Source organism: Panulirus ornatus, chromosome 63 (assembly GCF_036320965.1).
Source record: "Panulirus ornatus isolate Po-2019 chromosome 63, ASM3632096v1, whole genome shotgun sequence".
Lineage (NCBI taxonomy): Eukaryota > Metazoa > Arthropoda > Malacostraca > Decapoda > Palinuridae > Panulirus > Panulirus ornatus.
In genome coordinates, this window is record NC_092286.1 from 26241535 (window position 1) to 26255194 (window position 13660).

At 40.2% G+C, this 13660-nt stretch overlaps 1 protein-coding gene across 7 annotated transcripts in view; it reads right to left on the reverse strand.

The window, feature by feature from the left end:
* The window catches only part of LOC139745940 (uncharacterized), a 226610-nt gene that overhangs the window by 12650 nt on the left and 200300 nt on the right, over positions 1-13660 (reverse strand). For all 7 annotated transcript variants that reach the window (XM_071656637.1, XM_071656638.1, XM_071656634.1 and 4 more), the window contains 2 exons: positions 10526-10789; positions 1017-1193 (listed from right to left, as the gene is read on the reverse strand). In XM_071656637.1, coding sequence (XP_071512738.1) covers positions 1020-1193; positions 10526-10789 — 438 coding nt within the window. In that variant the 3' untranslated portion in view covers positions 1017-1019. The remainder of the gene's footprint in view (positions 1-1016; positions 1194-10525; positions 10790-13660) is intronic.

The window sequence follows — 13660 nt, forward strand, 5'->3', positions numbered from 1 at the left end:
AACAAGTATGAATATGTACATGTGTATATATGCATATGTTTGTGTATGTGTATGTATATTTAAGCATATGTTGATATGTACATGTATATATGTATGTGTGCACTGCTTCCCTAAACACCTGCCATTCCTCATCCACTTCCCAAGCTTCATATAGTCTCACCTTTTACTATTTTGCACTCAGTCTCTACCAATGTCTCTTCACACAAGCCACTTTTCCATGCTCCTTAATTTCCATGATCTCCTTCCCATCCATGTGATTTCCTCTTTTTCGAGAAGCTCTACAAACCTTCACCCTTGCCTCTACCAAGTAATGATCATGCAACCCACCAGTTGCCCCTCTCAGCGCATTCACATCCAAGAGCTCTTTTTAACATTCACATAAACCAGTGCATAATATAACAATGCCTACTTACCATCCCTTCTACTCATCAACATGTACTATGTACATCCTTCATTTCTATTAAAACAAGGTATTCGCAATCATCAATCCTTCTTCAGCACAACTCCACAAGCTGTTCAATTGCTCTTCAAACTCTCTCTCTCTCTCTCTCTCTCTCTCTCTCTCTCTCTCTCTCTCTCTCTCTTGCTCCCTTCTCTTGCTCTCTTCTCTCGATCTCTTCTCTCGATATCTTCTCTCGCTCTCTTCTCTTGCTCTCTTCTCTCTCTCCTTCTTCTTCTTCTTTGTCTTCTTCTTCTTCTCATCTAAATTACATCCTCACACATTCAGATACCCAAGCCTAAGACTTTTTGAAGAGAGCACTCCTTGCTTTCCTCCTTTCCTAACTTTTAGAAATTAAATTACATGAAGGGGAAGGTTTCCAACCTTCAACTCCCAACCCCTTTTAGTCATTTTCTACAACACATAGGGAATATATGAAAATTATTTTTTTCACATATCCCAGGGAATAAGAAACTGAACTGAAAAGCATTACAAAACTTTACTGGTTAAGTATCTGTATTAGATAATATAAACCCATTAAGTAATATATACATAAAAAAGCTTAAAATGTACTAACCATTCATTTGACGAGAACATTATAGTGACGATCATCCTCAGCAACTAGAGTAACTTCAGGCCAGACCCCTATATTAGCATCTGGATAATAACAGATGAAATCATCTTTACCGTAGCTTGAAGGGCGAACAACTTGTAATGTAACCCCTAAGGTATGCCCCATCAGGAACATTTCAATCTGGAAATCAAAAATGTCTTTATAACTCTGAAGACATAGCACTGAACTGCTTCTCAAACATCAGATAGATTAACTAGAAATTATGAAACTGGGCATTTACAGCTGTGACTCTGTAGATTCTTAAAGTTTCTTGTCAGTTCATCATTCAACAATCTACTGTAGCCTATTCTCCCAAAATAATTAATCACTAATCAGAAATGCTTTACCACATTTCTACTAACTTTTGAAAGCACATAGCAATGTACACCTTCCTGCCCCAGGAGTCCCTTCTATCCTTGTGAGGCTTCTGCAGCACTAAGGAAACTCAGGAAGCTGGCCATGTTCCCCAGTTGGGATCACCTGTCATAAAGCATTGTGATGCGTGTGTGCTTCTAATACAGAAAGTGCAGAGCAACTGAGTAATAAAGGCTTAGAATCTTCTTTCTGGTGTATGCACTGTGGGCAGGGAAGGTCTTGGGATATGTTAAAATGGTATTTGCATTGTTGTAGTGATGAGTGATGTCCAGAATATAAACAGGAGAGTATGACTCATGTTTGTCTGGAGAAAGTGGTTTCTGATGTGTGTATGTCTGGGTGGTTCAAGCTTAATACTGAGTTGGGAGGTCAGTTGTTTAGTGCTTATCAGGATAATTCAGTGACATGTGTTTTGTCAATGTTACACCTGTTGGGTGTGAGGGAATCAGAGCAGAGGTTACTGAATGAGGCAGGTGTAAGCTTTTTATTTCTAAATGAGGGTTACTGTTTAGTTATAGAGTAGGATGAAAGGGGTCTAGCATTGTTGCATGGATCTGACTGCTGGGCATGATGAGGTGGAGCTATATTGGGAGGATCTTTATTTTGTTGTGAAGGTGTTGAGCATTTTTGGTGATTAGGCAACCTGTAATTGTTCTGAGAGCACTATTTTGTGTGGTTTGCATGTTTGTTATATTTGCTTTTGTGAAGGTGGAAGACCAATCAGTTGAGGCATAAAGTGGATGAATTGTTTGCACAGGATGCGAAGGGATTCTTTTTCTTTTTCTTGGTTTAGGGAGTGAATGTTGTGGCTGTGTCATATGTGATGTCTAGAATGCTCATTAGTTGAGAATGTCCATTTGAAGTGACTGGAGGGTGTAAGCTGTAACCATGTCTGTCTGAGGTTTAAAGGGCAACTGAAGACTTCTGTGGAGATGCAGTCATTCTGTTCTGGGGAAGTAACTGTTCCAATTGTAAGAGAGAGTGATGCATGTTTGATGTTCCTACTGTGGGGTCAGGGTATTGTGATTCAATTTTGAGGTCACTGACATACTAAACTATCTTCAAGTTGAGATTTGCATGAGGAGGTCATGTACAAAGAGACTGAAGAGAACTGTAGAAAGAACAGCTCCTTGGAAAACTCCACTGTAAAGTTTAAGTGTTTTTAAAGTGAAGCCACTGTGAGTGACTGTGGCATGACAGATGGCTATGAAGTTGGCCAACCATTAGCCATTCCCTGTAACAGCTCTCTCAATTTTAGTACACTCTTTATTGCCCTCATCTGGACCTTCTCTGTTGCCTCTCTTTGCTTCTTTAGGTGCAGTGACCAAACCTGAGAGGCATATCACAGCTTTGGCCTTATGTAGGATATGAACAGCTTGATAAATTAATTTCTATATATTCTTGAAAGCTTTGAAGAATGTATGTGAGAAATACTTAGAAAAACAAATGGATTTGTATGTAGCATTTATTGATCTGGAGAAGGCATATGATAGAGTTGATAGAGATGCTCTGTGGAAGGTATTAAGAATATATGGTGTGGGAGGCAAGTTGTTAGAAGCAGTGAAAAATTTTTATTGAGGATGTAAGGCATGTGTATGTGTAGGAAGAGAGAAAAATGATTGGTTCTCAGTGAATGTCGGTTTGTGGCAGGGGTGTGTGATGTCTCCATGACTGTTAAACTTGTTCATGAATGGGTTTGTTAGGGAGGTGAATGCAAGAGTTTTGGAACGAGGGGCAAGTATGCAGTCCGTTGTGGATGAGAAGGCTTGGGAAGTGAGTCAGTTGTTGTTCGCTGATAATACAGCACTGGTGGGTGATTCGGATGAGAAACTGCAGAAGTTGGTGACTGAGTTTGGTAAAGTGTGTGAAAGAAGAAAGCTGAGAGTAAATGTAAATAAGAGCAAGGTTATTAGGTACAGTAGGGTTGAGGGACAAGTCAATTAGGAGGTAAGTTTGAATGGAGAAAAACTGGAGGAAGTGAAGTGTTTTAGATATCTAGGAGTGGATCTGGCAGCGGATGGAACCAGGGAAGTGGAAGTGAGTCACAGGGTGGGGGTGGGGGTGAAAGTGCTGGGAGCATTGAAGAATGTGTGGAAGGTGAGAACATTATCTCGGAAAGCAAAAATGGCTATGTTTGAATGAATAGTGGTTCCAACAATGTTATATGTTTTGCGAGGCGTGGGCTATAGATAGGGTTGTGCAGAGGAGGGTGGATGTGTTGGAAATGAGATGTTTGAGGACAGTATGTGGTGTGAGGTAGTTTGATTGACTAAGTAATGAAAGGGTAAGAGATATGTATGGTAATAAAAAGTGTGTGGTTGAGAGAGCAGAAGAGGGTGTATTGAAATGGTTTGGTCACATGGAGAGAATGAGTGGGGAAAGATTGACAAAGAGGATATATGTGTCAGAGATGGAGGGAACGAGGAGAAGTGGGAGACCAAATTGGAAGTGGAAGGATGAAGTGGAAAAGATTTTGGGCGATCGCGGCCTGAACATGCAGGAGGGTGAAAGGCGTTCAAGGAATAGTGTGAATTGGAGCGATGTGGTATACCAGGGTCGACGTGCTGTCAATGGATTGAACCAGGCTATGTGAAGTGTCTGGGGTAAACCATGGCAAGTTTTGTGGGGCCTGGATGTAAAAAGGGAGCTGTGGTTTCAATGCATTATACATGACAGCTAGAGACTGAGTGTGAACAAATGTGACCTTTGTTGTCTTTTACTAGTGCTACCTTGCACGCGTGCAGGGGGAGGGGGGTGTCATTTTATGTGTGGTGGGGTGGTGACGGGAATGAATAAAGGCAGCCAGTATGAATTATGTACATGAGTATATATGTGAAAGGTTTTTTTTTTTTTTATTACTTTGCTTTGTCCCTGTCTCCCGCGTTTGTGAGGTAGCGCAAGGAAACAGATGAAAGAATGGCCAAACCCACCCACATACACATGTATATACATACACGTCCACACGTGCAAATATACATACCTATACATCTCAACGTATACATATATATACATACACAGACATATACATATATACACATATACATAATTCATACTATCTGCCCTTATTCATTCCCATCGCCACCCCGCCACACATGGAATAACAACCCCCTCCCCCCTCATGTGTGTGAGGTAGCGCTAGGAAAAGACAACAGAGGCCACATTCGTTCACACTCAGTCTCTAGCTGTCATGTAATAATGCACTGAAACCACAGCTCCCTTTCCACATCCAGGCCCCACAGAACCTTCCATGGTTTACCCCAGATGCTTCACATTCCCTGGTTCAATCCATTGACAGCACGTCGACCCTGGTATACCACATCGTTCCAATTCACTCTATTCCTTGCACGCCTTTCACCCTCCTGCATGTTCAGGCCCTGATCACTCAAAATCTTTTTCACTCCATCTTTCCACCTCCAATTTGGTCTCCCACTTCTCCTCGTTCCCTCCACCTCTGACACATATATCCTCTTGGTCAGTCTGTATGTATATATATATATATACATGTATATGTTGAAATGTATAGGTATGTATATGTGCGTGAGTGGACGTGTATGTATATACATGTGTATGTGGGTGGGTTGGGCTATTCTTTCGTCTGTTTCCTTGCGCTACCTCGCTAACGCAGGAGACAGTGACAAAGTATGATAAATAAGTAAATATTGAAAGGGTAGTGAGTGGTGAGATGAAGAAGTAAGATTATTAGTGAAAGAGAAGAGAGGCATTTGGACAATTTTTGCAGGGAAGTAGTGCAAATGACTGGGAGTTGTATAAAAGAAAGAGGCAGAAGTTCAAGAGAAAGGTGCAAGAGGTGAAAAGAGGGCAAATGAGAGTGGGGGTGAGAGGGTATCATTAAATTTTAGGGAGAATAAAAAGATATTTTGGAAAGAGGTAAATAAAGTGCATAAGATAAGAGAACAAATGGGAACATCGGTGAAGGGGGCTAATTGGGAGGTAATATTAAGTAGTGGTGAAGTGAGAAGGAGATGGAGTGAGTATTTTGAAGGTTTGCTGAATGTGCTTGATGATATAGTCGCAGATATAGGGTGTTCTGGTCGAGGTGGTGTGCAAAGTGTGAGAGTCAAGGAAAATGGTATGGTAAACAAAGAGGAGGTAGTGAAAGCTTTGCAGAAGGTGAAAGTTGGCAAGGCGGCAGGTTTGGATGGTACTGCAATGGCATTTATTAAAAAGGCGGTGATCGTGTTGTTGACTGGTTGGTAAGGATATTCAATGTATGTATGGTTCATGGTGAGGTGCCTGAGGATTGGCAGAATGCATGCATGGTGCCACTGTACAAAGGTAAAGGGGATAAAGGTAAGTGTTCATATTACAGAGGTATAAGTTTGTTGAGTATTCCTGGTAAATTATATGGGAGGGTATTGATTGAGAGGGTGAAGGCATGTACAGAGTATCAGACTGGGGAAGAACAGTGTGGTTTCAGAGTGGTAGAGGATGTGTGGATCAGGTGTTTACTTTGAAAAATGTATGTGAGAAATACTTACAAAACAGATGGATTTGTATATAGCATTTACGGATCTGGAGAAGGCATATGATAGGGTTGATAGAGATGCTTTGTGGAAGGTATCAAGAGTATATGGTGTGGGAGGTAAGTTGCTAGAAGCAGTGAAAAGTTTTTATCAAGGATGTAAGGCATGTGTATGAGTAGGAAGAGAGGAAAGTGATTGGTTCCCAGTGAATGGAGGTTTGCGGCAGGGATGTGTGATGTCCCCATTGTTTTTAATTTGTTGATGGATGGGGTGGTAAGGGAGGTGAATGCAAGAGTTTTGAAGAGAGAGGGCAAGTATGCAGTCTGTTGTGGATGAGAGAGCTTGGAAAGTGAGTCATTTGTTGTTCACTGATGATATAGTGCTGGTGGCTGATTCAGGTGAGAAACTGCAGAAGTTGGTGACTGAGTTTGGTAAAGTGTGTGAAAGAAGAAAGTTGAGAGTAAATGTGAATAAGAGCAAGGTTATCAGGCTCAGTAGGGTTGAGGGACAAGTTAATTGGAAGGTAAGTTTGAATGGAGAAAAACTGGAGGAAGTGAAGTGTTTTAGATATCTGGGAGGGGATTTGGCAGCAGATGGAACCATGGAAGCGGAAGTGAGTCGCAGGGTGGGGGAGGGGGCGAAGGTTCTGGGAGCGTTGAAGAATGTGTGGAAGGCAAGAACGTTATCTCGGAGAATAAAAATGGGTATGTTTGAAGGAATAGTGGTTTCAACAATGTTATATGGTTGTGAGGCATGGGCTATAGATAAGGTTGTGCAGAGGAGGGTGGATGTGTTGGAAATGAAATGTTTGAGGACAGTATGTGGTGTGAAGTGGTTTGATCGAGTAAGTAATGAAAGGGTAAGACAGATGTGCGGTAATAGAAAGAGTTTGGTTCAGAGAACAGAAGAGGGTGTATTGATATGTTTTGGTCACATGGAGAGAATGAGTGAGGAAAGACTGACAAAGAGGATATATGTGTCAGAGGTGTAGGAATGAGAAGCAGGAGACCTAGTTGGAGGTGGAAGGATGGAGTGAAAAAGATTTTGAGCAATTGGGGCCTGAACATGCAGGAGGGTGAAAGGCATGCAAGGAATAGAGTGAATTAGAATGATGTGGTATATAGAGGTCAACGTACTGTCAGTGGATTGAACCAGGGCATGTGAAGCATCTGGAGTAAACCATGGAAAGTTGTGTGGGGCCTGGATGTGGAAAGGGATCTGTGGTTTTGGTGCATTACACATGACAGCTAGAGACTGAGTGCGAACGAATGTGGCCTTTGTTGTCTTTTCCTCGCTCTACCTCGCATGTGCGTGGGAGGGAGGGGGATGCTGTTTCATGTGTGGCAGTGTGGCGACAGGAATGGATGAAGGCAGAGAGTATGAATATGTACATGTGTGTATATATGTGTATGTCTTTGTGTATATGGGTGTGTGTGGGTGTTTATGTACATGCATGTGTATGTGGGTAGGTTGAGCCATTCTATCATCTGTTTCCTTGCGCTACCTCACTAAAGCAGGAGACAGCAACTAAGTATAATAAAAAAAAATGTTTATGTAGTCATTCAAATTCCTCCAGAAAAGCTTCATTTCATTCTTACCTCATACAGTCTTCTTATTCACAGGCCCATTTACACATACCCACGCACATTTCACAATCCCAGTCTTTCCTATCACCCACACTTTTCTTGATCTATTCCATACATGCTCTGTAACAATCTCCCATACTCTCCCATACTTTTCCTCTTCCCTAATAATTTTCACTCATTCCTGTTTATACCACACCTCCTTCCATGCCTTCCCATAACTTGCACTCATCATTTCCATTTGCACTCCACACATCCTGCCTGAGAATATGGGTTTCCCCAATCACTAGCACATCCACACTACAACTTTTAAACCTCTCCATAATCTCCCTCTTTTATTCTCCTCGGTTATCCCATTCACATTCAGCGCCATCATCCTCAATTCCTTGTTCCTTTTAACCCTCAGCATAACTGAAAGACTCCAGTGCCACTTCTTAGCCTTTTGTGCCTCACCTTTGACAGGTCACTGGCACAAGGCAACTCCAGCACAGTGTTTCCAGAGGCAGCGAGGCTCAAAAATTGTCAAAACTAAAAGTAACAGTACACCTCAGGTGTTTGTCCAAATCCAAACCTATTGCCCTGATGTAACTGGGCAATGCCTCCCCTTTTACTTCCACCTCTAAGGGTGTACTGACGAGGTCATCACAAGTAGGTGGGGTGAAACTTGGCTACTCCAGTAAAACTAGAATACCCAATACTTTCCTCAATTCCAAGCTTCTTTACTTTCCACAGTAGCAGCACTTCCTACCTCACTGGTTATGATACTGCCACTGCACAATACCAAATATTCCCTTTCATAAAAAAAGATAAATAAGCATCTGCTTTTAGCAATTCCTTTTATAGTAAGTGACATGGCACAAATAATGTACCCTAATCATGGTCATTTTGGATGAATAAAAAAAGCAGCATAGAATGAAAAGACTGACATTAATTACAGCTCATGTGTTTGTAGACCTGACTCTAATAGGTGGAAAGGTTGTGGAAAAAAGGGAAGACAAAAGAAAAATGAATTTCACAACTTCTTTTCAGAAGAAGAGGTATCATAAGGATAACTTTGAAGTGGCTGGTCACCCCATAAAATCTGTGGAAAGTAGCACCCAAGCCCATGCCACAAGTCCAACCCTTGGCAGATGAAACACATAGACAACTCAAAAGAACAGTGGCCATAATAATACCTGTAGCTCAGAGAGAGGGCCACAACATCAAAGTAAACAAAAAGGGAAGGTTGAAGAGAGGTTACAGCTGAGGCACCAAAGATAGGCTTATGATTTTCCTCTGGCTGTGACTTAGAAGGTGGAACAGCCATCCTAACATGCTCAAAAGTAAAATAATTACAGCATCTTTACAAAACTTCCAACTCCTAGGAAGCAGATCGAGTGAGGTTCATATAATTGTCAACCTTTGAAGAAAAGGTATGGAAATGACAGAAAAGCTTTCAGATCATAGAAAAGCAATACATCAAACAGAGGGTCATATGATACATCATAAGGGATTAACAATTAACAAATTAAAATGGACAGACCCTTGTGAAGTTTGGAAGATTACACACCTTGTGTTGATCCTGAGACATGGAGGCAGCAAGGGGGGAAACAAATAATGCAAGTTTAATAATCAATCAAATATGTTAAGACAAACAACAAGCAACAGAAAGGAAGAACATGGTTATGAGGACACCTTCAATTGCTGGTTTATGAAGTTAATCTGAGCAAGGATTTTATGCTATTATGGTACAATAACATTCTGTATTTTGATAACCATAGATTCATATCATGGCAACAAATCTCTGCAAGGTATTATACAGACAAATGAAAGACTGGAAAAGAGACAGTGATTCTATTCTATTGAATGTTGAAACTTGCATATGCATTATCATAAATGTGTGAATATTCTTTAGTATCATACTATACTGTACAGTAATATTCATTTAGTCATCAATCCATATCCACTTTATATTTCCTAGATTCTGAGCATGATGCCATGTATTTACCCACATAATTCAGAAACTTCATATTTGGACAATTATAGCACAGAAGAACATACACCAATAGGCAAACATTTGTTACAGCATCTTTCATGATAATTCACCAAACATTTGTGAAAGTAATCTTCATGACATCCTTTCTTCGTGCAATGAACCCTCAAAAAATCTTTCAAATTTCTCTGCATTGCTTTTCTGTTACTTTTTACTGTTCACTAATTTTTCAAGTTACCCTATTTCCCTTTTCCTCTTTCTGTATATCTACTTATTTTTTAAACACTTGACAAGAACTTCAAATTATGCAACTGTCAAACCAAAATGAAGAATTTTTCAGCAAATACTTTGTGACACTGAAAGGAGTGGGGATGTCATAATTAAAATATCTGGGAAGATTCTTTATGCATTAGTTGATCTAAATAATAGAAATGGGACAAAAGATGCATAAAATAATGCAGCTAAACCATACACTGAGAAATGAAATGGTATCCCTTTCATTAAGGGTGATTAAGGTAAAATGTGCAGCATATATAAAATAGAGTAGAAAAAAATCAAATCTGTGAAATAACTTAGGCTTGATTAAATTCATGATGGACTAATAACTACAACTTAGATACGGTAGTAGCCAAGGAATAAGTTGCTAGATAGAGAACAATACAGAGAATTTTGTCTTTCATTAACTTTACCCCAAAATAGTGATCGTTTTAACAATCAGGGACTCATCAATATACTGTCCTAATGACAGAGTACAACATCTCTATGACTGAGAAGAAAATCCAAAAGCAAGTATGTGCAATAACCATAACCATAAAAATAATAGAGCAGAGTGGAGGTTAATCATGTGATTATACTAAACAGACTTTTTATGTCAATAAACATGATAAACTGATGACTAACATCTTCCACATTATGGTAAAAGCAAATGAAATACCTTAAAACATAACTTAAAAACTTTACATCATCACATTTCAACTGTATCAAATCACTGTTAATAAGGGAAAATTCAAATTACTTTCATTAGATATGTTAGTCGTATGAAATACAAAATATACCCACCTGCTCTAATCCAGCAGTATCACCAACTGGATTTAAATGATTTTTCAATAGATCTTTTGGTGTCAATGAGGAATGGCGGGCAAACATGATCATGGCAAAGAGTGGTACACTGCTTCCATTGTTATTATCAGTGTGCAAGTTGATAGCTGCTGCTAGCATATGGAGTTTGATAGCTTCACACAATTTAACATCAAGGTCTGGGTCTCCATTAAGATGAGACAGGACAACACACTCTCGGTTCTCACAACCCATGAGGCTCAGCACCTTATACAGGAAGATTAAAAACAAGAAATGTAAGAACTCTGCACAGAGGATATGTAAGAAAACAATGCAAACTCGGTAAAAGTTTATGCAACATTACCCCAACAAGAGTTTATGTTCAACAAAAGAATGTATCATAGTCTTATATTACGTTCGGCATATGTTTGCAGTCTCACAATAAGCAACAATGTCTCCTTAAATCAGACATACAGTTAGATATTTGGATGACAGTTACCTTTCTTACAGCACCTTACCATAACATACATGCACTTACAGAAAGATATTCTATCAGTATAATGCAATGTTAATTACTGTTACCAATCTATATCCCAAATGTCATCTTCCACAATTGATCAATGCAGTATCACAGATTCTCTACCATACACACCTACCTTGTACAATTCTACATACTCCTGACAGCTTACAACCATCTTAACTACATCTTTCATCTTATCTTTAAACTAGGTCTTCCCTTCCTTTCACCTTACGTAAATGCACTTCTTCAGCCATTATTCCTACACCCATCTTTTATAATACCTAACAACTCATGGTTTCATCCAAATTTTTTTACCTGCTCCTTTCTTTCATACAATTTATTCCATGTTCCTCATTTCTCAATATATCTGCTCTCCTTAGTAACCTGCTTTCACAGCTTGCATATTTTGTGTATCTTTTTCTGTAAACATATGAGTCACTTTCACACATCATTAAAGACAACTATACCTCTTGACATAGTATGCCACACTTGCTCTCCTCTTTTACCCCTTAAAACTCCTCAAGCTACTGGCAATTTGCTTGCTTGTTATCATCTGCGATGTTCAAACACCCATTCCTCTATCTTCACTAACAATACAGGAGGGATGACTGAAATTCTGAATCCTCTCTGCAACAACCAGACAGAACTTCAGTGAAGGGCGCAAATGGGGAGGTGATAACAAGTAGTGGTGATGTGAGAAGGAGATGGAGTGAGTATTTTGAAGGTTTGTTGAATGTGTTTGATGATAGAGTGGCAGATATAGGGTGTTTTGGTCGAGGTGGTGTGCAAAGTGAGAGGGTTAGGGAAAATGATTTGGTAAACAGAGAAGAGGTAGTAAAAGCTTTGTGGAAGATGAAAGCCGGCAAGGTAGCAGGTTTGGATGGTATTGCAGAGGAATTTATTAAAAAAGTGGGTGACTGTATTATTGACTGGTTGGTAAGGTTATTTAATGTATGTATGACTCATGGTGAGGTGCCTGAGGATTGGCGGAATGCGTGCATAGTGCCATTGTACAAAGGCAAAGGGGATAAGAGTGAGTGCTCAAATTACAGAGGTATAAGTTTGTTGAGTATTCCTGGTAAATTATATAGGAGGGTATTGATTGAGAGGGCGAAGGCATGTACAGAGCATCAGATTGGGGAAGAGCAGTGTGGTTTCAGAAGTGGTAGAGGATGTGTGGATCAGGTGTTTGCTTTGAAGAATGTATGTGAGAAATACTTAGAAAAGCAAATGGATTTGTATGTAGCATATATGGATCTGGAGAAGGCATATGATAGAGTTGATAGAGATGCTCTGTGGAAGGTATTAGGAATATATGGTGTGGGAGGCAAGTTGTTAGAAGCAGTGAAAAGTCTTTATCGAGGATGTAAGGCATGTGTACGTGTAGGAAGAGAGGAAAGTGATTGGTTCTCAGTGAATGTAGGTTTGCTGCAGGGGTGTGTGATGTCTCCATGGTTGTTTAATTTGTTTATGGATGGGGTTGTTAGGGTGTTAGGGAGGTGAATGTAAGAGTTTTGGAAAGAGGGGCAAGTATGAAGTCTGTTGTGGATGAGAGAGCTTGGGAAGTGAGTCAGTTGTTGTTCGCTGATGATACAGCGCTGGTGGCTGGTTCATGTGAGAAACTGCAGAAGCTGGTGACTGAGTTTGGTAAAGTGTGTGAAAGAAGAAAGTTAAGAGTAAATGTGAATAAGAGCAAGGTTATTAGGTACAGTAGGGTTGAGGGTCAAGTCAATTGGGAGGTAAGTTTGAATGGAGAAAAACTGGAGGAAGTGAAGTGTTTTAGATATCTGGGAGTGGATCTGGCAGCGGATGGAACAATGGAAGCGGAAGTGGATCATAGGGTGGGGGAGGGGGCGAAAACCCTGGGAGCCTTGAAGAATGTGTGGATGTCGAGAACATTATCTCGGAAAGCAAAAATGGGTATGTTTGAAGGAATAGTGGTTCCAACAATGTTGTATGGTTGCGAGGTGTGGGCTATGGATACAGTTGTGTGCAGGAGGATGGATGTGCTGGAAATGAGATGTTTGAGGACAATGTGTGGTGTGAGGTGGTTTGATCGAGTAAGTAACGTAAAGGTAAGAGAGATGTGTGGAAATAAAAAGAGCGTGGTTGAGAGAGCAGAAGAGGGTGTTTTGAAATGGTTTGGGCACATGGAGAGAATGAGTAAGGAAAGATTGACCAAGAGGATATATGTGTCGGAGGTGGAGGGAACGAGGAGAAGTGGGAGACCAAATTGGAGGTGGAAAGATGGAGTGAAAAAGATTTTGTGTGATCGGGGCCTGAACATGCAGGAGGGTGAAAGGAGGGCAAGGAATAGGGTGAATTGGATTGATGTGGTATACCGGGGTTGACGTACTGTCAGTGGATTAAAACAGGGCATGTGAAGCGTCTGGGGTAAACCATGGAAAGCTGTGTAGGTATGTATATTTGCGTGTGTGGACGTATGTATATACATGTGTATGGGGGTGGGTTGGGCCATTACTTTCGTCTGTTTCCTTGCGCTACCTCGCAAACGCGGGAGACAGCGACAAAGCAAAGAAAAATATATATATATATATATATATATATATATATATATATATATATATATATATATATATATATATATATATATATGG